The sequence below is a fragment of the Cryptomeria japonica genome, chromosome 6 (genome assembly GCF_030272615.1).
Source record: "Cryptomeria japonica chromosome 6, Sugi_1.0, whole genome shotgun sequence".
NCBI lineage: Eukaryota > Viridiplantae > Streptophyta > Pinopsida > Cupressales > Cupressaceae > Cryptomeria > Cryptomeria japonica.
This window is the reverse complement of record NC_081410.1, coordinates 170,253,832-170,276,033: the sequence shown is the minus strand read 5'-3', so window position 1 is coordinate 170,276,033 and position 22,202 is coordinate 170,253,832. Positions and strand designations below refer to the sequence as shown.

Below are 22,202 nucleotides of genomic sequence, written 5' to 3'. Positions count from 1 at the left end.
TGGCATATTGGAGCCCTAATTTGGGCATTGAGTTTTGGAGAAGCATAAAGGAATGTGTACGACAATCATTTGGCATTCTATTTGTTCATTTTTTCATTCTCTTCAGGGAAATTGCAACTCTGAGATCAGATCAGCAGCATTCAGGTGTTGGAGAACGAAAACTCTTCAATTCTAGGCAAGCTTTGATGAAACCCTAGGCCTTATTTTAGAGGAATTCACTCAGAATTCCTATTTGGGCTTTAAAATTCAGTCTTTATCAGAATTTACAGACCTGCTACAACAAGGAGATCAGTTATTGGAGGTCATTGAGGGCAGCAAATATCATTTTCATGCCCCACGTGGTCCTATGCTGGCCGTGCCATCGTGATGTCATCAGCAGAGTTGATTAAATAAATTAGCAGCAATAAGGGTTTGAAAAGTGAAGGAAATCCATTGTTAGTGTTAGCAATCAGCAAATAAATTGTTTTATCAGACTTTCTCAGGCGTATATGAGCAGTGTGAGCATTTCTTTGAGGATTACAGGGCAAGTTCAGTGGTTTTGCCTGGGAGCTTGGTCGAACTGGTAGCAGATTTACTTAATTCTTCAATAATTGTTTTTGATAATTCTAGTGGATGCAAATAAACCTCATTGGAGGTATCGTTGAAACCTCGATGTCACCATATTGTCATTTTTGTGAGACCCATCAATAAAAAGTACACTTCTAGGCTAGGCGTTGGACTCTTGGTATGATATTTGTCTCTCTTCCTGGTGAAATAAGCTCTCATTTGAAATTATAGTTTGCTGTTGTAAAATTCAGAATTCTGGAATTATTTTTCAGTCAATTTATTTCCTTGCATTTCTTGCATTCAATATTCATTCAAAGTAAAAAACACAAAAAAAATCAGAAAAATATTAAAAACAAAACAAAAATCAAACAAAACCCCTTCGCTGGCCAAAGACAGAATTGGAAACAAAATCAGTAGATTGAATAAGATTTCAGTTCGGAATCTTACAGATAAATAATCTGAGAAGTACCTGCATCTATGAATTTCTCATATTATTGTGTAACAAACTCATGACTTTTCAAGGTTTCATAAACAAGCTAGTTAAACCATTGAGCAGTAATTTGCGCTTCCACTGTGCTTGAGAACATAGTAGCATAAATCTGCAAAAAATAAAAATGTGATTAGTTGAGATTAATTGCAGCTCACTTATGCCGGCAATCTGGATCAGATCACCATTTTTTAATAGCAGGCATGGTTTATGAGGTGATTAAATTATGAATGAATTGTGATTTTTCTCATGATTGATTCATGATTTAATTGGTGGTCACTTTTCTATAAACACACTTGATTTTCTAATCTAAACCTAATTTGTATAGTGTAGATTTGTTGATGTATGTGTCTATGGGAGTATCCTTGGGCCGATTCCACCAAATGTGCAATTAGCCTTCGGCTTTGCACATCTGAGGGTTTGCCGACTATTGTGGATGTGCAACTTTATTTGTTTGTAAATAAATATAATAATTAAGGGGGGCCGACTTTTGGGAAAGTCCGCCACCCTTATTAAAGGTCACCGTATAGTTTATAAAAGGTGGCATTGGTTTGAAGGGAGCCGACCCTTGGTGAAGAGTCACCTCTGCTAGGATATAAAAGGAGATCAACTCTCCTCACTTTGCAATGACTACACATAGCAGATTGTACTCCTAAGGCAGAACGGATATCTCCATCAGCAGTTCGTAACTTCGTATATCCTCTACAACAGTCCGTGGATCATCTTGAGATTATCAATTCATACACACAGCAGTTTGCACATTCAGATCAGACCATGTATTATCAAGTGTACTTCTCTAGCTTCAAGGAGTGAAGCGATTCGGATTGTAGACACATCTTACTATTTGACATATATAAGATACTTGTTGCTGGGTTTTTCTCCCTCATGTTGGAGGGTTTTCCCAGGATATATGCTGTGCAAATTTGATTGAATTATCTTCTATCTGCTTTCTCCTAATCTGATCTTAAAATTAACAAGATTTGGATTTTTCCATAGCAAATTTGGATTTTGACAAAGTAGCATTGCTCACAACTGGTATTTACTCACATTGGATCCATTAGGTCTCACTCATTCTTTAGCTGTTCAATGAATATCTGTTGATTGATTCATTTTCACTCAGGTTAGGCCCTAAGGACTCTTTTCTCTCTTAGGGGACACTGAAGGGCACTCATTGATCAGTGAATATACATGCCATTCTCATTTAATTAGAGTCTAATATTGCTTTATGGCTCTGATGCCTGTGTTTTTTGAATGGTTTGGAGCTTGAATGAGAGACAAAATTGTGGAAAATGTCATGCACCATGAAGGCTCATGTGGTTTCAAGGGTCTTAATTGCTTCTTGAAATCTCTACTGACTGTTTTCCCTAAATCCCCACCCCAAGTGAAAAGTAAAAGATGTTTTGTGCTATGCCAGATGGAAAAGTAATACTATTTTCCTTTATTTTGCTTTGAAATAAACAAAAACAATTTTTTTGTTCTCCCTACTTTTATGTTTATTCAGCATTTTTTAATTTCGCCATTTTTTCTCAATAAATCTTGTGTGAGAGCTACAATGCTTCAGAGTATTCATTTTAGCTAAGCATATCCTTAAAAGATGATGAGCTAACAATCTCACCATACCATCTTTTGACCAAGGATGAATTGAGAATAGATCCTCAGACATGTTCACCAAGCTGCATTAACATAGAGACCACATAATGTGGGGGCCATGCCTACCACGTTCTAAACCTGGATCATCATTGTGATAAGTTCTTGATCATATGGCTAAAATGAGCCCCATGAACTGCAAATTTGTGTGTAGGGATATGTTGTGCGTTGCACACGCTCCCTGTCACTGACAGGGTCCCCTTTCCCTTTTTGGGCCTTTCTGTCTTCGCCCTGTTGAGTTCTGCACAGAGTGTCTCGTGTCCTTTTGAGCGAGCCTGTAATTAGTCCGCGAGATGGTGGTGTCATGAGCAGGAGCTTGTCAATCCGTCAGATTAGTTGAGCCTTTAGGCATGAGATTCCAAGAGACAGCTAAATTCAAATCGCCTAAATTTTCAAAATGGCTTAAATCGCCTAAGTTTTCAAAGTGGCTCAAAACAAGAAATTCACATTTTGGAGGGCAAATGACTAAAAGTGTGAAATTTTCAAAATCCCATTAAACCCCGAAGCTCGCACTGTTCAGTGAAAACGCAAGAAGTTAAAAGTTTGGGAAATGCCTCCAAACGCCGAAATCACGCAAAGGGGTAAGTGAAGAGCCTTTTTTTTAAAAGGTTTTCAAATGGCCCATAAACCCCGAAAATCGCGATTTGAAGGGTAAGTTTGCAAAGTATTTAAAAAGTCCAAAATTGGCAAAGTACCTAAAAGGTCCGAAGTTTTCAAAATGACTCAAAAGTCCGAAATTGGCAAAGTACCTAAAAGGTCTGAAGTTTTTAAAAGCACTCAAAAGTCCGAAGTTGGCAAACACACCCAAATCGCCAAAGTTCGCACTTTAAGTGAAAGTTTTAAAAGCCTCCATTTCCCTGAAAATCGCGAAGAAAGTAAAGTTTGAAAATTGACAAAAGGCTCAAAAATGCCGAAATTGGCAAAACATTTGAAAAGTCTGAAATTGGCAAAACGTTTGAAAGGTCCGAAGTTGACAATCCACCCCAAAGCACTGAACTTCGCGTGACCAAGGTAAATCGCAAGGATTTAAAAGGTTTTCAAAAACATCAGAAACGTCGAAGTTTTGAAGACCCCACCCAAATGCCAAAATCGCGATTTTCCCAAACTGCCTAAGTCACCAAAATCGCGTGAAAGGGAAATGGCGTAAGGTTTGGAGGGTAAACCCAAAGATCACAGTTTGCATTGTGGTGAAAATCGCAATTTTTACAAACCTTGCAAACTCGGTAAACCTTGTAATGGCTCGCCGTAGGGCAAAAACGTGAAGTTCAAGATTTGAAAACCCTCTCCATTTGCTGAGGATCGCGTAAGGTAAAATCACGAAGTTTTATGAGCCTTATAAGGTAAAATGCCATTAACGCCATTCTCAGCGCCATATAATCACGAAGTTAGAATTAGGAAGGACGCCCAAGGTAAAAATCGCTATGTCCAAATGTTTAAATCTGCATTTTCTTTCCAAACCATAGGCGTAAGAATTTGAATAGGGGGTTAACCATTGAAATTCAAATTGCAGACTCTCCCATCTGAAATTTGGAATTCATTCTTGCATAGCTAGTTGTGTGAATTCACGCCATTCATTTTCGCCAGGTAAGTGTACTTCGCCTCTCTCGAAATCATTCAAATATTTGCAAAATCATATAGATGCGTATGCAAAATAAATTTAAACTGATCAAATCTGAAAACGCCTCTTTTCCCCGTGTATAAGATGTCATTAAAAGCAATTAAATCGGAATTTATTCCTACAAATTAGCCGAAACGCATTTTCAGACTTATGAATATTTCTCAAGTTTTGTCCATTTTGAAATTTGATCCTAAAATGCCTGAGTATAAATCCGCAATTGAAAAGCTTCATAAATATTCATGTTTAAATCAATCAAGCTTTTAGCTAAAGATGTCATGTTGTTCTTTCAATTCAGTTTTTGAATTGATCTTTGTATGCTGGCATATCCTTTATCTAACTCAATTTACTTCCTTTACATCGCCTCGTAATCCGCGTCCGACTGTGTAGGATAAATGCCTAAGTTGGCGATAGAACCATCAAAGACGCCTGCTGCAGTCGAGACATCACGAGTATCCAAGTCAGGTATCCTTCGCAGAGTCGAAAAGATGAAGTATCAGTATCAGAGAGGGGGACTGAGGGAATCAAAAGTTCAGAGTGTTTGGGAGAATGTCGGTGATACTGACCTGGGCCATATTGATATCCAAGATTTTAGGAACCGAGTCTTCTCCCCTAATGCCTATGGAATGCCTAGGCGGATGATGGAAAGTGGCATTGCCCAAGCTGTAGGATTTCCCTCAGCTGTGCAAAACTATGAGCTAGTGGTAGAGGCCACTCGACACTACCAGCCAAGCTCCAGATTGGTGCTCCTCGAGGACATTGTCCTCGCTAACTTCACTCCTGAAGCCATTGGCGACGCATTTGACATTACCTTCCCGAACAACCCCACAGCCACGACTATAGATGAAGCGCAGGGGGCGTATGATATGAATCCCGCCAGATGCAGAACACTGATAAATGAAGAGTGGTACAAGGAGAGAAGACCTCCTAGCGTCAGGATTGGGAAAAAGACCCCTAGAAGCGACTTCCACAACAAGCATGGGGACATGGTCACATTGCTCAGCAGGATTATGGGACTTCCCCAATCCAATTACTTTGAAGAATGGATGTTTTACTTCACAGAATAGGTCTTCGCTGGAAAATCCAAGTTTGACTGGGCCCGGATCATAAGCGACAACATCCACACTTAGCTGATCGAACTTGAGACGAAGAAGTACTTCACTATGACATCCTATTTAGTCTACATGTTCGCCAGAAATCAGCCACTGCCAGGTTTGATCATGAAAGGTGAAATTGGGAATGGACCTGATTAGGTAAAAGTATACGATTGTTATCCACAGCTACACTATCAGGATATAGCTCAAAGAGAAAAGAACAGCCCTGCCTATGCAATTGGTCAGTATGAGCGCGTCAATGATGCCTTCACAATGCGCTTGGTCAGGCTAATGCAGGGAGGATTACATATAAGGATTTAGAGCAAGCTACTATTCTAGTACAGAGGTATGGGGCCTGGTTCATCCAATTCCCAAGGTTCTCCTACATCCGGATGGTTGGCTTTGAGGGTGCACCTTTCCAACTTCTGCGGTACCCAACCGACAAGATAGTTCTCCTGGAGGTCGCAACGTAGTCACGTCCGACGGGCAGCTTGCTTAGGGACAGGAAGCAGTCTGGATTCGCATTCCCTATGATTATAGGCAACCAGGATGTCCTTTTAAAAAACCCATCGCAAGTGGTGGAATCCTTTGCAGAGCTGGCCTCCTACAGCCTACAAGAGCATTTTCCAAGGAAATGCTTTGATCACGACAATCTGGCAAAGAGGGCCTATGGCAGGGGATACAGAGCAAAAGAATCAGTTGAAGATTACTGGAAGAACTGCTCTGATGACTATGAGGTTCAAAGGCGCGAGTATTCGAGGCTGAGTGTGCAGCAAATGCGACTCTACAAATACCGCCAGGTCCCAGATCAACTCACAAATTCAGGAAATTGCCAGTAAGTCCGGGAATTTGAGGCGGTAAGGCATCTTTTGCTAGGCATTGATTGGTCGTAGGACCCGATCATTGATTTTGAGGCGGTTATGGCAGCCCTAGGAAGATATACTGACCAATGGTTGCACCAGCAGATTGAGCGACTGATACATGAGGGAGTCCAGTTCACTTACTACTTGATGGGTAACCTTGATTCTCAATCCTCCGAAGATGAGGGAACTTCCAGTGCACCTAAGGAAGAGGCCGAAAAGCATGAGAAAAGAAAGAAGGCTAAGGCTAGCAGAGGAACTTAGACATCCAAAAGAACAAGAAGGGAAAAGATCCCTATTAGGAGGCCAGAAGTCACTTCATCGTCAAAGGACCCTAGCTCGTCCGATGATGTAGTTGAACTGGATTATATACTTGCTCCGCCTTCCCAGAGTGATGTTGATGCATTTGGGGCTGATGATCCTCCTACACTCGACATGCTGGATGTCGAGCTAAGAGCCATTGAATCAGTTGAACCTAATAACCAAGTTGAGGAATGAGAGATTCCATCCACTCAGGGGATTGAATTGCATGAACCCACCCAACAGAGCCGCCATGAATTGTTGCTCCATAATACTACCAAAGATGACTCCACTATTGAAGGAGAGCAAAGGACAAATGAGACCCGTGAGCTTGAAAAGATTGAAGAACAACCATCACACGAAGGTACTAGGCAATTGTTCAGCGAAGTGGGAGAAAATTCGGCTGCGAGTAAGGAACTTGACACTTCCTCTACTCCTCTTGCAATGGAACAACTGCAAATTTGTGATAAGATGGCTAAAAACATCAAAGAAAAGAGTGCAAATTTAACCATAGCATCAGCCCAGACTGTACCTGAAGAATGGTTAATTGCTCGAGCTCAGCGCAAGGCCGCCACCAAGCCACCCATCGATTTGGAGGACATCTTCTCACACATAGACCAAGTTAAGGCCAAGGGGAAGAAAAAGCCCAGGGCATATTCCAGAATAACCAAAGATGAGCAGAGGAACCGTACTCTTCATATTGCCACCCCGCTTGTGGACAAGCCAGTAGATCAGATTACATTGGCTGATTATAGCATCACGACTGTCCCCATCGGACGAGCCACTAAGGAACAAGAAAAGGAGGAATTCAGGGATTCAGTACAGAACATACTCAGGCAGCTTGAAGAGATAACAACTGAAAAGAACACGTATCAAGCTCGTGCTAAGCAGGTCGAGGGGTACATTGATCAACTCCTGAGACCATTGCACAATGCTTCCGCATCCCACATTCCCCCAACGGCATTGGCACAGAGGACCACGACAGAATTTGAAGGAGTACGGGATAGTGCAAAGGCCGTCAAAGAATGGATGCAAGGCATTCAAGAAAGAGGAGAGCAAATCTTCAAGGATCTGCGCGAAATGGCCCTCCACAGGGAAGCCATTATTATCAAGATGTGTAAGCTGAAGAAGGAATTCTATAACAGTCATGAGGCGATGGCCAAAACTTTGCCCCTCATTAGGGTTCTATCCTGGACCTGCTCTCAAATCCCTACTGCCGATACTATCCTAAGTCCTTATAGTGTCAATACCTTCAAAGACTGGTATTGGACCCTCAACATGAAGGACGACATGAGGGATAATATCAATAAAATGCATGACAAGTGCGATGACACTTTATCAAATGTGAAGGATCTTGGTGAAAGGATCCTCAAATCCATTGTTCCCGGTTGAAAAAACAACATGGAGGATGCTGAGGTGCAACCGCAGTGGGAGGACCGGCTCAATCCCAAGGTCGCATACTCCATAGAGGATCTAGATTTTGCTTTTGGGCTTCAAGCAAACATATCATGTTTTGAAAGTCACAAGTCATACTGGAGAGAGGAGCTGGAGAATTTAGATAGCCTCCTACAAGGTATCGATTACAAAATGTTCAATCCACCTATGTCGCCAATGACCGAATTATTCAAGTTATGCTTGAGATTTCAGGACTACGTTCAGGTAGAGTGTACAGCTGATCGGGATATCTGGGGAGAGTATCTGCACGACGAGGTCGAGTTCATCACCGAGGAATCTAGGGCTGGAAAAGAGAAAGTGCTTTTTTCTTTTAAATTTTCAAAAAGTGCACTTTTTGGCCAAAGGGTCATATTTGACTTCCAAGTCAACTGTAAATGTAAAACTTTGTGTGTGCACTTTTTGAATTATTTTGGATAAGTTTTAATTACCTTTTTGGTAGTTATTGCTCCCTTTGGGGGTAGTTGCTGATATTTACCCTCCATTTATGGGTATGGGTACCCTTTTGTAAGGATGAATCTGGGCCACTTATTTAGATTAGATCTTGGCCATTCATCTATTTTTGGAAGCCTATTTAAAGGGACTAGTTTTCCCTCATTTTGTAAGAAGTTCATGGATTGTTGCTAATGCTTTGGCGAAATTTACAAAATTTAATGCAAAGTTAAGACTGTTTCAAGTTTCCTTGTGAGTGCATGGTCTCCTTCTTCATTAATTTGAAATTTTCAGTTATGTTTCTTTCATTATATAGCATTTTCTAGATAAGCATCTAATAGAATCCTCGCTGTTCATACCATTAAGGAATGACTGATTGTCTTTCCTTCTGCATGGTTAATCTGAACCTTTCATATGCTTAGTTTGGTTATTGAATACTCACTGAATGAATGTTAAAGTTCTGATGTTGTATTTGATAGCATGAAAACTCAATTTTCCCTTGAAGATCTCACTAGATTCGTGCAAGTATTGTGCTTAAATGGCTTGTAATGTTTAATCTAGTTATTGGGAGGTGTTTGTTTGTTTTCTGAATATGCTATCTTAGTTAAATAATTTAGACTTTCTATACCTCTCTTTTCCCATCCCTCCTTTTTTCCCTTTTTTTTACCAAGAAGAATCCACAGTCCTGCTGAAACAGTATCATGCAACTGAAACCAATCGATAACGAGACTGTTAAAGTTTTAGGGAACTCATCCAGCAATTATCCATATCACCATAAGTCCCCTTGTGTTCCCAGCAAATCACATCGACCACTGAGTATTCCCGCAGTGAAGCCCTGACAATCGAAACCTTGAGGTTGTCCCCTTTGATTGAACGAAAAACAGCATTAGGGATTTCCTTATCTCAAGAGATGATAGGATACTCAGCGAGTACATTCTATTCTGCGTTGGCCCGATGAAGTCGTAGGTTCAGCGATTTTAGACACGTCAACAGGATATATATTTCCATGTAGTGGGTGACACATACAGATTTAAGCATCATTAGATTTGAAGTCTTAAATTTAAATCTGAATAGCAACCAAAAAATAATTTTAATGCATATTAATTCAAAATTATTTTATTTTATTTGGAGTAGTTACCTTTATGGTTGGTATGAAATTTGATTTGTCATGCATGCTTTAAACTTTAGTACCAAAAATGCGGGGAAAGAAAAGTATTATTGATATTTAAGAACCTATTGCAGATTCTTTTGTTTGATTCAAGGCATAGATTACAGGCTGTTAGAATAGCAGGGCTGGACTTTGTAGTGATGACTTTGACATCCTATTTTTAGAGAAATGAAGTGTTGATGCTGTGGTTGAAGATGAAATAAACCACCACTTCCTACACAGCCAGGCTATTTGTACAGGTTCAATTTGGAGGCAAAAATTCACGTGCATAGTTTTTTTTTTGTTATCTTTGGAGAATCTTACACTAATAACTATTTGACATGCTTCAAAGTTTGATTACTTCTTGGGATTTCATTTAATTGAAAATTTGGTGTAATACCAACAAACTACACTTAGTACTTTCTACTTTCAAGCTCAAATCGTAAATAGATACTGTAGAGTCTAAACATAGCTTGAATTATGGGCCTTGTGTGCATTTTCTATTGCTTTCTGCACTCACTCACTTTCTTGCAAGCTTCCTCATTTCGGGAGCTTTGCTTTTCTGAATTCCAAAAATTAAGGCATCAAATTCTCTTTTATCTAAATTTCAAAATTCCCAGGGCTGCCAGAAAGGCAATCAATAGGGAAGATGAGCTCTTCTTGTTGAAATGCTCAGTGTAGTATGGATTGTATAATAAGATTCCTATAGGCTTTTCAATGTGATAAACATAGTTTCATGCTTCTCCCTAATTTCAATGAATTGCTTTTTGATCTCTTTGATGTGACATCCTAAAATCCTTTGTAACACGAGCTGTAGGCCTCAACATTAGTGAAATGCCTTACGAAACCACTGAGCCAGCCTCTAGTTTCTAGTTGTAGAATAGATTTGAAGGGTCTTCTAGGAAAGACCTGAGAAAATTTAAAATTTAAAATAGACTGTTGAATCAGATTTGTACCATTCAGGAGCTATTTTCTTGAGATCTTTATGGTGCTGTGTAACATGATCACGTTTGGTTAAGATATGCATGTACTAGTATTAATTACAAGTTGACATTCAATTTTATATTTGTAGATGGCCATTATGAAATTTGACATAATCATTCCATTCATCATAATTTGTGTGCTTTCGGTTTATGAACTTGTGCTTATTTTTAGAGTAAAAAGCAATCAATTCTCTCCTATAAGACTGCTTATTTTGAAAATAACAATACAGTCACTGCCTAGAAAATGACATTTATTGGATGGTGAAATTGTGCAACCAATGTTTCCTTTGCAAATATGTTGATTCGAAGAATTGTTTGACATAGAATAGGATCACAGTTGATGGACACCTAAATATCATTTGCCTGTACTACATAAGAATGAATGTCAACTATTCTAAAATTTTCAATGTCTTTAAATTCAGTCTGAAAAGTCTCAATGATCCATGGTCTGTTGTTTCCTATGATTTAGTTTTATGCATACCTTTTGATAACGAGAGATCTGGTGTGATACGCTATTAGACTGTAATGATTTTCCCATCAAAATATGAGTATAGATCCTGGATGATTCATTGTGTTCCTCTATGTTCTATCCATGATATGGTTATATTTTTTAATTATAGCAGGAGGGTTTTTCCTTTCACTTCATATGCGGTTGTAGGCTCCTGAAATTGAACATATTTGGTCAATATACCCCTAATTTGAGCAATTCCTCATCCTCTATATTAATTAAATAATACTTTATTATTTAATTGATATTCGATTATCTCAATGTCCATGCTAATCTATTTCTTCAATTATCCTTAAGTCCTAGTCGAAAGCAAATATTTACCTTAACTTATTTACCCTTACCCTTAACCACTTCTTCCAAAAATTAAATAAATAATTCTATTTATTTAATTCTCTCTCATATGTCGCATCCTCCAACTTTTCCTATTACCCTCCTAATCTCCACCTAGTCCTCCACTAAGCAAGTGTACACACTTAACCCTTGATTAAGTGAGGTCAAATCCTCCCATCAAATCAAGCACACGGGCCCTTGGCATCTCACCCTCACTCCGTTGAGAGTGTGAGGACAAACTTGCCTTTATGACAAGATCCTCCCCATACCTTAAGGTACCCTCAAGGGTATAATCTCCCTCTCAAGCCCTCTCATGGTGCCACTTGACACCATCTCATGGCTTGAGAGACCAAATCATCGCCCACCCTTGATCTCAATCAAGCAACATTGATCCTTAATCCATTTCCTCCCCCAATCTATATATACCACACTTAAGTCATTATCTCTCTCTCTCTCTCTCTCTCTCTCTCTCTCTCTCCTTTATCATTTGAGTGTTTTTATGCTGCTGAAATTGCAAACGAGCACACATCTAATCAACTATATTGGACAGTCTACTCAACAGGAGGTTTGAGATAGTGTGATTTCATTTGTTTCTATGTTGGTTTGAATCTTCTATGCCTCATCTCAGTCTTTTGCTTTATTATTGTGTTGTTTGATTTTAATGCAATTTCGTTCACTTTAAGGGAAAATATTGTAAGATCTTGTATGATCACTGCCTTTGCCTTCGAAAAAAAAAGTGTTGCTTACCATAATTAAATCTCATAGTTGCTGATCAAAAACATCTGGCCCTCGAACTGGCAATGTCCATGATGGAGATGTATGGAGAGGATTGGTTGATTGGTCCAATGGAATTACCAGAGGAAACAGCAGTTCCATCAGATAGGTAAATAAATGTTGGATTCATTACAATTTGTAGTTGAATCAGGTTAGATGCATTGTATCCAAGTAATGCTTTTGTTTCTGCAGGTGTCTTTTGCTTGTTTTAGAAACAGCAAGGGTTGAAGTTGCTGTATTAATAAATGAGCTTGCTCGTTTGAAGTTTGAATCTAGTAATAGCAGAGATTCAAGCCTAGAAGAAGCCACCATAAGACAACGGCGTCTTGCCAATTGTTATGCATTGGTAGAAAATATAATAAGATTGATCTCTAATGCTTGTGAAAGGCAAGGTAGTTTATTCTCCCTCTCCTAGCTTTCAGGCTATGATTTTACCTTGTTTCTTGGTGCATGTAATATTTTCATCTTTAATGTTCAGTTAACTTTAAAAGCTGTTTTGTTTCTTCTGTCTCTTCTAAATTACTTTTTTAGTATGAAGAAAGCATTTATATTGTAATAGGAGAATGTTTATGCTTAGCTTTTCAAAAAACTGAAAGAACTCTTATGATTATACATAGGTGTCTCATTTATTGCTTGTTAACAGTCAAAGCAACCTCTTGGAAAAAATCCTATTGCTTGTAACACTAGACTTTCTGATGAAATGATATCACATAGCATAAACCATGTAAAATCCAAATCCCTTAGTCAAGAGATCAGTCACAGTTTCTCACAGAGAAGTATGGATGAATGATTAGTCTCTTGATAGCTGTAGGGATTTATTGTGTTTGATTCTTTTGTAATATGCATTTAGTGCAAAATCGTTAGAATCATTTCTTATTCTTTGTTGAGTGTTGTATAAATATCTCTTGGCAGAACAAACAATAGGGTGTACATGGATACATATCCATTTCTCCATATATTTATTAATATTTGTATAAAGTGTTTTGTGCATATGTGCATTCACATCCATAATCTAGATGCATTGATTGTTTTAATTCCCTGATAAACAGCTATTCAAGTGATCATGAAATTTTAAATACTGTTTGTAGAAAGGGTGATAAATGTTATGAATGAAACACATATATGCATATGCATATTGGAAACATGTGTTGTCTATAGATAAATCTGTGTAAATTGCAAAGCACATGGGTCAGGAAAATACAATCTCCTGTTTAGCAGCAAGGCTTTTATCAGGTTATGCAGACCCACAACCTAATATTATTCTGCTATACTTTTGCAGGTTAGACATGTAAACTCTGTTTTCCATTACATTTCCAAATAGAAACCCAGAATTGTAAATTATACCTAGTTAGCAAAAGTTCCCAGATTATCAAGTCTACACAAAGTTAGAGGAATGAAATCAAAATTAGGCTGATCTCTTTTCTGTTGCTAAAGATAACTAGGATAGTGACCCTTGACATGCAAAAAGTAGAATGATGATATCAGTTGCCAATAGAAAATATCTCACAAGGTTCTCAAAAAATTATTTAATGAACCAATTATCTTTTTCTAGATCCAAAACCCTCCCAGTCTGTTTTAGAAAGTTTCTTCTTTTGTTGGCAGAGGATCATCTTGAAAGGATCCATAAGATAAATGACGATCTTCCTTACTTAGACTTGAAACACTTCACCATTCTTCTTTGGAATGTTGCATAATGCGAACAACATTTCATTATAGTCATATACACCGTATTCTACGATGAATCTAGTCTTCAATTTATATTTTTCGGATGCTTATTTGGTTGTAACCAAAGAATTTGTCCATGAAGGAGTAGATCTTGTGTTTTGTTACTTATTTGAGAATAGAATCTGGAAATGGGACTGGAAAAGGGTTTTTAATAGACATTGAGTTAAGGTTTTGGAAATCCTCACATTTTGATTTTCTTGGATTCCTTTTTCAATGAGTTGATTATGGGCGATACCTAGTCACTAGTTTCCACTTTGAATATAATTCCTACATCTAACATTTTCTTTATTTCTTCGTAAACTTTTTCTGAATAGTTTCAATTTATCCTATAAGATCTTTTTCTTACTAGTTGTGCTCCAGATATTAAGGGATTACAATGGACACACAATTCTGGCTAAGGTCCTTGTAACTCCATTCAAAGACACCCATATTTTCCAGGAAAATCTTGAATACTGCAGCCTTTACAACTAGATTTTAATTGTCATCAACCATTATGATATCCAAACCACCTTCTTCTCCCATGTTTACTTTCTTGGTTGTAGGGTCTGCATATTTTATATCCTCATTTCATTCAAATTTATTTGCAGGTGTGTCATCTAGCCTTGTATTCCCCATATTATGGTGGAAATGTATGACTTGTTGGTGTCGAATCGTCCTCTTCCTCATTTTCCTTACCTTTCTTAGCATTGCCAATTTCCATGATTTGTATCATGCTACATTTTGGCTGAAATAACACATAATCTTCTAATTGCTAGTGAAATGGTTTGTTGAGGGAACTTGTTGTCTTCAGAGCATTGTTGTAGATCTAGTACTCCCTTGTCATTTGGCTCCATTGAACCCTTTCCTTCTTGTGCTTAGTTTCTCTCGAGTCTAAGTCTGAATTTGAGGAAGCTACTTCCTCTCCCACAACTTGGTTTGTCAAATCTATTACATACTTCACTTGTTTTGATAAATATTTTTTTATCTCCAATTGTGGTCTACTTTGGTTGCTATCAACCATCCTTGACCCAACAATGCATCATATGCCTTTTTGTATAAATAAACAACTACAATATTCAAGAGAAATGTCTAAGTTCCTATCGGTACCTTTTGGGCCATGAGGACCCCTAATTCTTAATTCCTTGTGGATCGACTCTCACTAAATGGAAAGTTAGTGGCTAGATGGTAGTTTTCCCAAGGTTCTTCTAAGTATCTTTAGGAAATACATTCACTTCTGATTCTCCATCAATGATTGCGTTAAATTTCTTTTTGAGAATCTTCATGTAAACTACAATAGGTTTCTTCACCACATTAGTCATAATTTCTTTTTGAGAGTGAGCAGTCATTTTGTCGCCGACTTGTGCTACCATTGATACTATTATTGAATCTATTATTATTAGACTTTCTATATTGATATTTTCTTGGTGATGCATTGTTATTATTTTGATGCTTTGGTGGTGTACTTGGTCTCCTAGTCCACACCACTTACATAATAGTCTTGCTTTATTTTGATTGTTTTTGTAGCCTTTGACGAAGTGCCCCCATTCTCTGTGTTGTTTAGTTTGTATAATAGGGTGTCCTTTTGAGTCATATTGTCTCTGGCTCCTGCTACCATTGATACTATTATTGAATCTATTATTATTAGATTTTCTATATTGATATTTTCGTGGTGATGCATTGTTATTATTTTGATGCTTTGGTGGTGTACTTGGTAGAGTGGACTGCTCACCTTTCGTGAAGAGTAAGTGTACTCTTGATTTTCAAATTATATGGGCATTAATTGATTAAGTGGCCCAAAATTTGACAGATATCACAAATTAATTTCTTTGGATAATTTGTTTTAATGTCCTTTTGCATTTGCATTCTGTACACTAGAGTTCCTTGTTTTCTTTATTGGTTTCCTTTATGCTTTTAGTTGCTTGATCATTTGCATCATATCTCTTCTCAAGGTTTGCATGGTTCTATATTCATTCTGGCTATTATCATTTGAACTTTCCTCATCCTCTATTTTTCCTTTTCCATTGGAAGACATTTTGTCATCACTCTCTATATCCATGGCTTCTATATAAGAAGAGGGTCCAAGCTCGGGGGCATGACATTAGACTCTACAAGTTCTTCAATCGGATGTCCCATTATATAGCCATTTTAACTCAATTTCTTTGAAGGCAGCGGTGCCAAATGTTTACTCGTCATAAAGTCATGCAATTGCTGAAGCATAGTCAATTGATTTATACATTCATGAATGATTCATATGAGAGTAACAATATATTTTGGAAGATATAATAGTTGTTTCTTAATTCATTCAATGCTTCAATGCTTACAAAAATGGGGAAGGGAATGGTTTTCCAACAGCATGGTCCCTTTTCCTAACTACACAAGACATACCTATTCTCATTGACTAATTGAAATTACTATATAACATAACTATTATATATTTTATTCTATCTACAAAGGCAAAGGTGGAAGTTGGGGTGAAAAAACACCAAACTATTCATTTGCTTTTGAGTCAAATTCTTATGTTTCTTGTCATGTGTGTTCAAATACACTCCAAGAATGCTCACGAGCTGAAGAAACACACAGTTGGCTCAATATCAACATCACCACCTATTGTAGGATTTGATTTCCATGTTGATCCAACTGTTGGAAATTGTTGCCATTGATGTCAAAGGGCAAGTCTAAATTATTGATGGTTAGACTATGCCAAATTTATGGCACTATTTTCTAGATTTCTTTGGACAAGAAAGGAGGCAATTTAAATATTAAATTGCACAAATAATGATTGAGTGTATGCATAGGCCTACCCATGTTTGGAGGAGTTTTAAAAAAAATGCAACATAATATTATTATTTTGGGAGACCCCTCCTCACGGAGCCGCCCCATTTTAGGGGAATTTTAATGCATTTTTAATGTTTATTTTGGGTCTCTTAAAGAGGGATGTATTATCCCTTGCTGATTATGGCCTTAAAATGCTGAAGATAGGCTCAAAGAATATTGTCAAACAGTTGTCTTACAACCCTTAAACTTGCTGTTACCATAATCTGATTGCTTTCTTGATGTTTATGACCCAAGCTATAATATCAAACAGTTCACATACAAACATTTAGATTGCTGGTCTGAGTTTCAGATTGATAACCTTGTGTGTTATGGACACAGAAAAAAGGCTTTGCATAACTTTGTGTGTTATTGACACCGATACATAGGGAATGTATTTGCAAAAGATTTCAATGATATCTAACATTACAAACTTAATGCATAACTCTTTTGATATTTCCAATGCATAGATATGAATCACTAAACTGAAAACAACTTGAATATGCATCAAACTGGGAAATTGTCATTATGTCAAATAGTTGCCATACATGCTTCAGAATCACAAAATGATTATTCCATACTGCTGTCCAAGATTCTGGTTACAATATAAGACCATAGCAACGATACAATAGCATTCATTAACCAGACCTAATTGACTTAGGTGAAATACTAATGGCTGCCTCAGACTTCAGACTGACAGTACTCAGAAAAATGACTAACAAGGACCAAGAATGAACAAGAACCTGGTTTTGATGATGGCAAATGAATGAAGCCCCTTCCATGATGACTGCAGAATTTAATTAGGATTTTTAGAGGCCTTTATGATAGAAATCGCTCTCTTGATAGCTGACCACCCTGCCCTAGGAATTGCAGATGTAAAATAAAATTAAGTAGGCTGTCATCAGTTCCCAAATTGTTATGAAAATGATTGTCTCGAACTCACAAAACCAATGCACCAGTACCCACAAAATTCTGATCACCCAGCAGAGAGTAATGAGTGAAAACGTGGGAACTGTTAGGTCTGATAGACCCTTATGACAGAACTGATAAAGTCCTCAGAAAGTGCCTTCAACACCCTGAAAATACTCCCAAGTAGAACGCCTAACTCCTCAATGAAGTGCAGCTCACAAAGCATCAATTGCACCTAAGTCTGAAATATTCCTGTTTACTCCCTACGGTGAGTTGTTCAAGTTCACGGAATAAACAGGGAGTACACAGAACATATATCCAGCAACTTCAATTATATTCAGAACATAAATTAACAGTCACAGTCTCAACAATATGGCACAAAGATGTTTTCTTTATTGCATTCCAAAACTAGTACATCATCACTATTGCCGTGGTTCCCTTACATTGCACTATTTAGGACCCGGTGGTTGGTGAAGATGCCAACAGTCACAACTGCCCACTAACCCCTATGGGAACCAAACGGCTGACTTATTACACAACCAAAGTATTACTAAAACATAACTAGCAAAATTATAAGGATTATCCTAATTGCCGCCTAACATCAGCCCCCCCAAAAGTAGTCGTCTTCTAGACAACGAAGACAAAATGGGAGCTGGTCAAAACTGAAAACTAAGACTGAAAGGGATGAGAAAATGTCCTTGGGGTGGTAGAAGCTGGAGCCTACTGGGACTGCTGAAGTTGCTCCGTACGGAGCCTTAGGTTCCTCTCGGCAACCAACTGGCGTTCACAAGCTTTCTTCACCATGAGAGCTACCTCCATGAGATCTTTATCCTTCTGCTCCACTTGGCGTGTCAGGACTGATACCCTCTCCTCCAATGTCTTCATCTAAGCACCCTGTTCGGCCAAATGGGTCTTTTGGAGTGCAGCTGCCTCCTCTAGCTCAATTCTAACCCGCTTTTCCACAACAGGAAGTTCTATACATTTATCCAACTCCTTCTAGAGTACGACAACCTGTTCCTTAGTAGCTTGCTGCTCGGCCTGGGCCCGCTGCATCTGGAAATATAGCTCCCTGTAGGAGATCTCCATACCCTGCAAGGTGGGGCCAAGTGCCCCCTAGCCGTGCATGATGTGTGCGCCCCGCCAGGTTGCCACCATCTCAGGAGTCTCCGCTGTTGGCCAGCCATGTTGGACGAACTACTGTGTGAACTCCTCTTGACATCCGGAGGTCATAAATGCCAGAAGCTTCTCCGCTTCTTGTAGGGCTCCTGCATCTACTTGTAAGGCGAGGTCGGCAATGCCTCATGCTACCTTCGTAAAGCCCTGCAACTCCGCCATGAACCACTGAATGGATCCCACTGGGTCCTGTGAATTTGGCTGTGAAATGCGAAGACCCCTGGATGGATCCTTCCTTGGTGGTGGCTTCGTGTCCATCATCCTGTTGCTCTTGGAGTGGAAGCTCTCATCCTCCAAATTGATGACACTATGCGTATTCTCTTGTTCGCTCTCCCCCTTCCTCGAGGTCTACCCTATGTCTCCAATCCCTTCATCCTGAATCTGATCTTGGCCAACTACCATTGTGCGAGGTGAAGGGGGAGGTGGTGTGTGGGGTGCAAGGGCAAACTTCCCCAACGAACTGTCCAAGGATGCATCGACATCTTGCTCTTGATCTATCTCCCCTGCCATGAGAGCATCCAGTACGGCTAGTTCCTCTTGTATTGGCCCTTCATTTGCATGCACTATGCCATCTACACTCTGTACTACTCCTTCGGCCATAGTCACTCGTACATCTCTACTCGAAGGTACTGCCGTCCGTACACCTCCACCCTGTTGTGCGTTGCACACGCTCCCTGTCGCCTGATAGGGTCCCCCTTCCTGTTTTGAGCCTTTTGTCTTAGCCCTGTTGAGTTTCGTGCAGAGTGTCTCACGTCCTTTTGAGTGAGTCCGCAACTGGTCGGTAAAGTGATGATGTCAAAGAAAAGAGCCGATGAATCCATCAGGCTAGTCTAGCCCTCGGGCATGAATGCCAGGAGTTTGTTTGAAATTTTGAAAATCGCCTTGGATAGGTGTAAGGTGATAGAAATTGGCAAAGCCCACCAAGCAAGAGCTACGAGGTAGATTGCATAAGGTTTGTCTCTACGATGTTTGTGATGATTTTCGCCTGCTGGTGAAGGAGTGAATTTCCTTGCCAAAATGTCGGAGTTGCGAAACTTGCCCAAATGCCTTTCATTCCAAAACTGATCCAAAATCCAAAATTTGTAGAATCTGGTGAAAACTGGTCTAAAGTTCGAAATTTTGCTTAAGCTCCCAAAATTGCCTTATGGGCCGAATTTCGGACCCAGAGGCCAAAATATTGAAACTTCACAAGGTTGAAAATTTGCTAAAATCGCCCAGGGGGCCGAATTTCGGACCCTGGGGCGAAACTTTCAAAAATTCAAAGTTTCTCAATGGTACGAAAATGCTTTCTAAATCTTGCAAAAAGACCCTTATGGTCCGAAATTCACTTAAAACACCCAATTTCGGACCATGGGGCAAAAACTTGAAAATATGAAATGTTGCAAAAAGGACCCTTATGGTTCGAAATTTCACTTAAGTCCCCAATTTCGGACCCTAGGGCCGAAATTCAAAGTTGTGCAAATTTGCAAAAGGTGGGTTTAGGTCCGAAAATGCCTCCAGTTCGCCAAAAGTTCAAAAACTCTGAAATTTACCTTGAGTTTGCAGAAAGGTGGCTAAGGTCCAAAGTTTTTTTTAATGCTCCGAAATATCTCCAATCGCAGAAGGCATTAAAATTCATTCAAACACTCCGAAATTTGCAAAAGGGTGGTTTAGGTCCGAAAATGATAGAGTTTGCGAAAAACGTTTAATGCTCCGAAATTTGCAAAATCATACAAAAGGTCCGAAGTTTTTTGAAAAGCGTTGAAGCTCCGAAAATCTTCAAAATCGTAAAACACTTGAAGCTCCGAAATTTGAAGATACAAAAACTTGCGAAAATGGGCCTAGGGTTCGAAGTTTTTTTGAAAAATTGCGAAACATGTTAAATAGCTCCGAAAATCTTCAGTTCGCCAAAACGCCTTGAATCTTCGAAATTCTCCAACATGCGAAAATTGCGAAGGATGCCATAGCTCTGAGGTTTGTATGATTTGCAAGAAGCGTTGAATGGTCCGAAGTTCGCCCTTAGGGTTAGATAAAACAAAGTTTAAAGTTTTGGAAGGGCCTCCATATCCCCAAGGTTGCGAGTTGGAAGATAGACGCAAAATTTGCAAAACTTGCCAGAAGGTCTGAAAATGAGAAGATAAAACGCCATTCAAATTTGTAAAACCCCCCTCCATGCTGCTGCATTTCATGTAAAGAAAGATCATGTCCGATTTTGAAAGGGGAAAGAGAGCCAATTTCGCGCGATTCATATTCAAGGTAAAACGCTGCATAAACTATTCCAAATCATTCAAGTTCAGATTACCAATTGCCCAAGGTAAAAACGTTTAAAAATGATAAGTTCTTTTCCATCCAACAACCGCGAAAATTTGAATTAAGGAGATAACCGTTGGAATTCAAAAAATTTGCAGAATTGTCCATTCGTCTTCATGTAGCAAAGTCAGGCAATTTCTCGCCATCCATTCTCATTAGGTAAGTACGCTTTGTCTCTTGTGATCATTTGAAATGATTATAAATCAAACAGACGTATGTGCGAAATCTGATTAAAATGCTTAAATTTTCGAATCTGCATCTCTTTCGCTTGTAAAACGTTGTTCAAAGCAATCAAAATTTAGAATTCACTCCTAAGGTTTAACTAGAAATTGCATTTTCAAACTTAGGAAAATTTTTCGAGCTTTGTCCCGGTTAAGAAATTAATCTTTAAAATGCTTAAGTATAAACTTGCGATTAAAAGCTTTATGAATGTTGTGGTTAAAATCAATCAAGCTTTTAGCTAGAAATGTCGCTCCATGTCCAATCTAAATTTTAAATTAATCCTTGAATGCTAGAGTATTCTCTATCTAACCCGCCTTACTTCTTTTGTATCACCTCATAATCTGCGTCCGGCTGTGCAGGATAAATGCTTAAATCGGCGGTAGAATCATCAAAGACGCTCGCTGCAGTCGAGACATCGCGAGCATCCAAATTAGATATCCCGCGCAAGGTTGAAAGGATGAAGAATCAATATCAAAGAGGAGGATTGAGGGAGTCAAAAGTGCAGAGCGTCTGGGACAATGTCTGTGATACCGACCTTGGCCATATTGACATTTAGGACTTTAGGAATCGGGTCTTCTCCCCTAACGCATATGGCAAGCCTAGACTGATGGTTGAAATTGGCATCGCCCAAGCAAGAGGATTTCCTCCAGTAGTATAGAACTATGAGTTAGTGGTAAAGGCCGCTCGGCACTATCAGCCAAATTCCAGATTGGTGCTCCTTGAGAACATGACCATCGCCAACTTCACTCCTGAGGCCATCGGCGACACATTCGACATTCCCTTCCCAAACAATCCCACAACCACAACCATAGATGAAGCACAAGGGGCATATGATATGAATCCGGCCCGATGCAAAGCACTGATCAACAAAGAGTGGTACAAGGAGAGAAGGCTTCGAAGTGCCAAAATTGTGAAAAAG

The 22,202-nt window shown here is 39.0% G+C and overlaps 1 protein-coding gene across 5 annotated transcripts in view; it reads left to right on the top strand.

Moving 5' to 3' along the window:
• The window catches only part of LOC131071776 (uncharacterized), a 260,807-nt gene that overhangs the window by 101,471 nt on the left and 137,134 nt on the right, over positions 1-22,202 (top strand). For 4 of the 5 annotated variants that reach the window (XM_059207272.1, XM_059207274.1, XM_059207273.1 and 1 more), the window contains exons 8-9: positions 12,167-12,284; positions 12,368-12,567. The exons of the other annotated variant lie outside the window; for it this stretch is intronic. In XM_059207272.1, the coding sequence (XP_059063255.1) occupies positions 12,167-12,284; positions 12,368-12,567 (318 nt within the window). The remainder of the gene's footprint in view (positions 1-12,166; positions 12,285-12,367; positions 12,568-22,202) is intronic. 5 annotated transcript variants of the gene reach the window in all.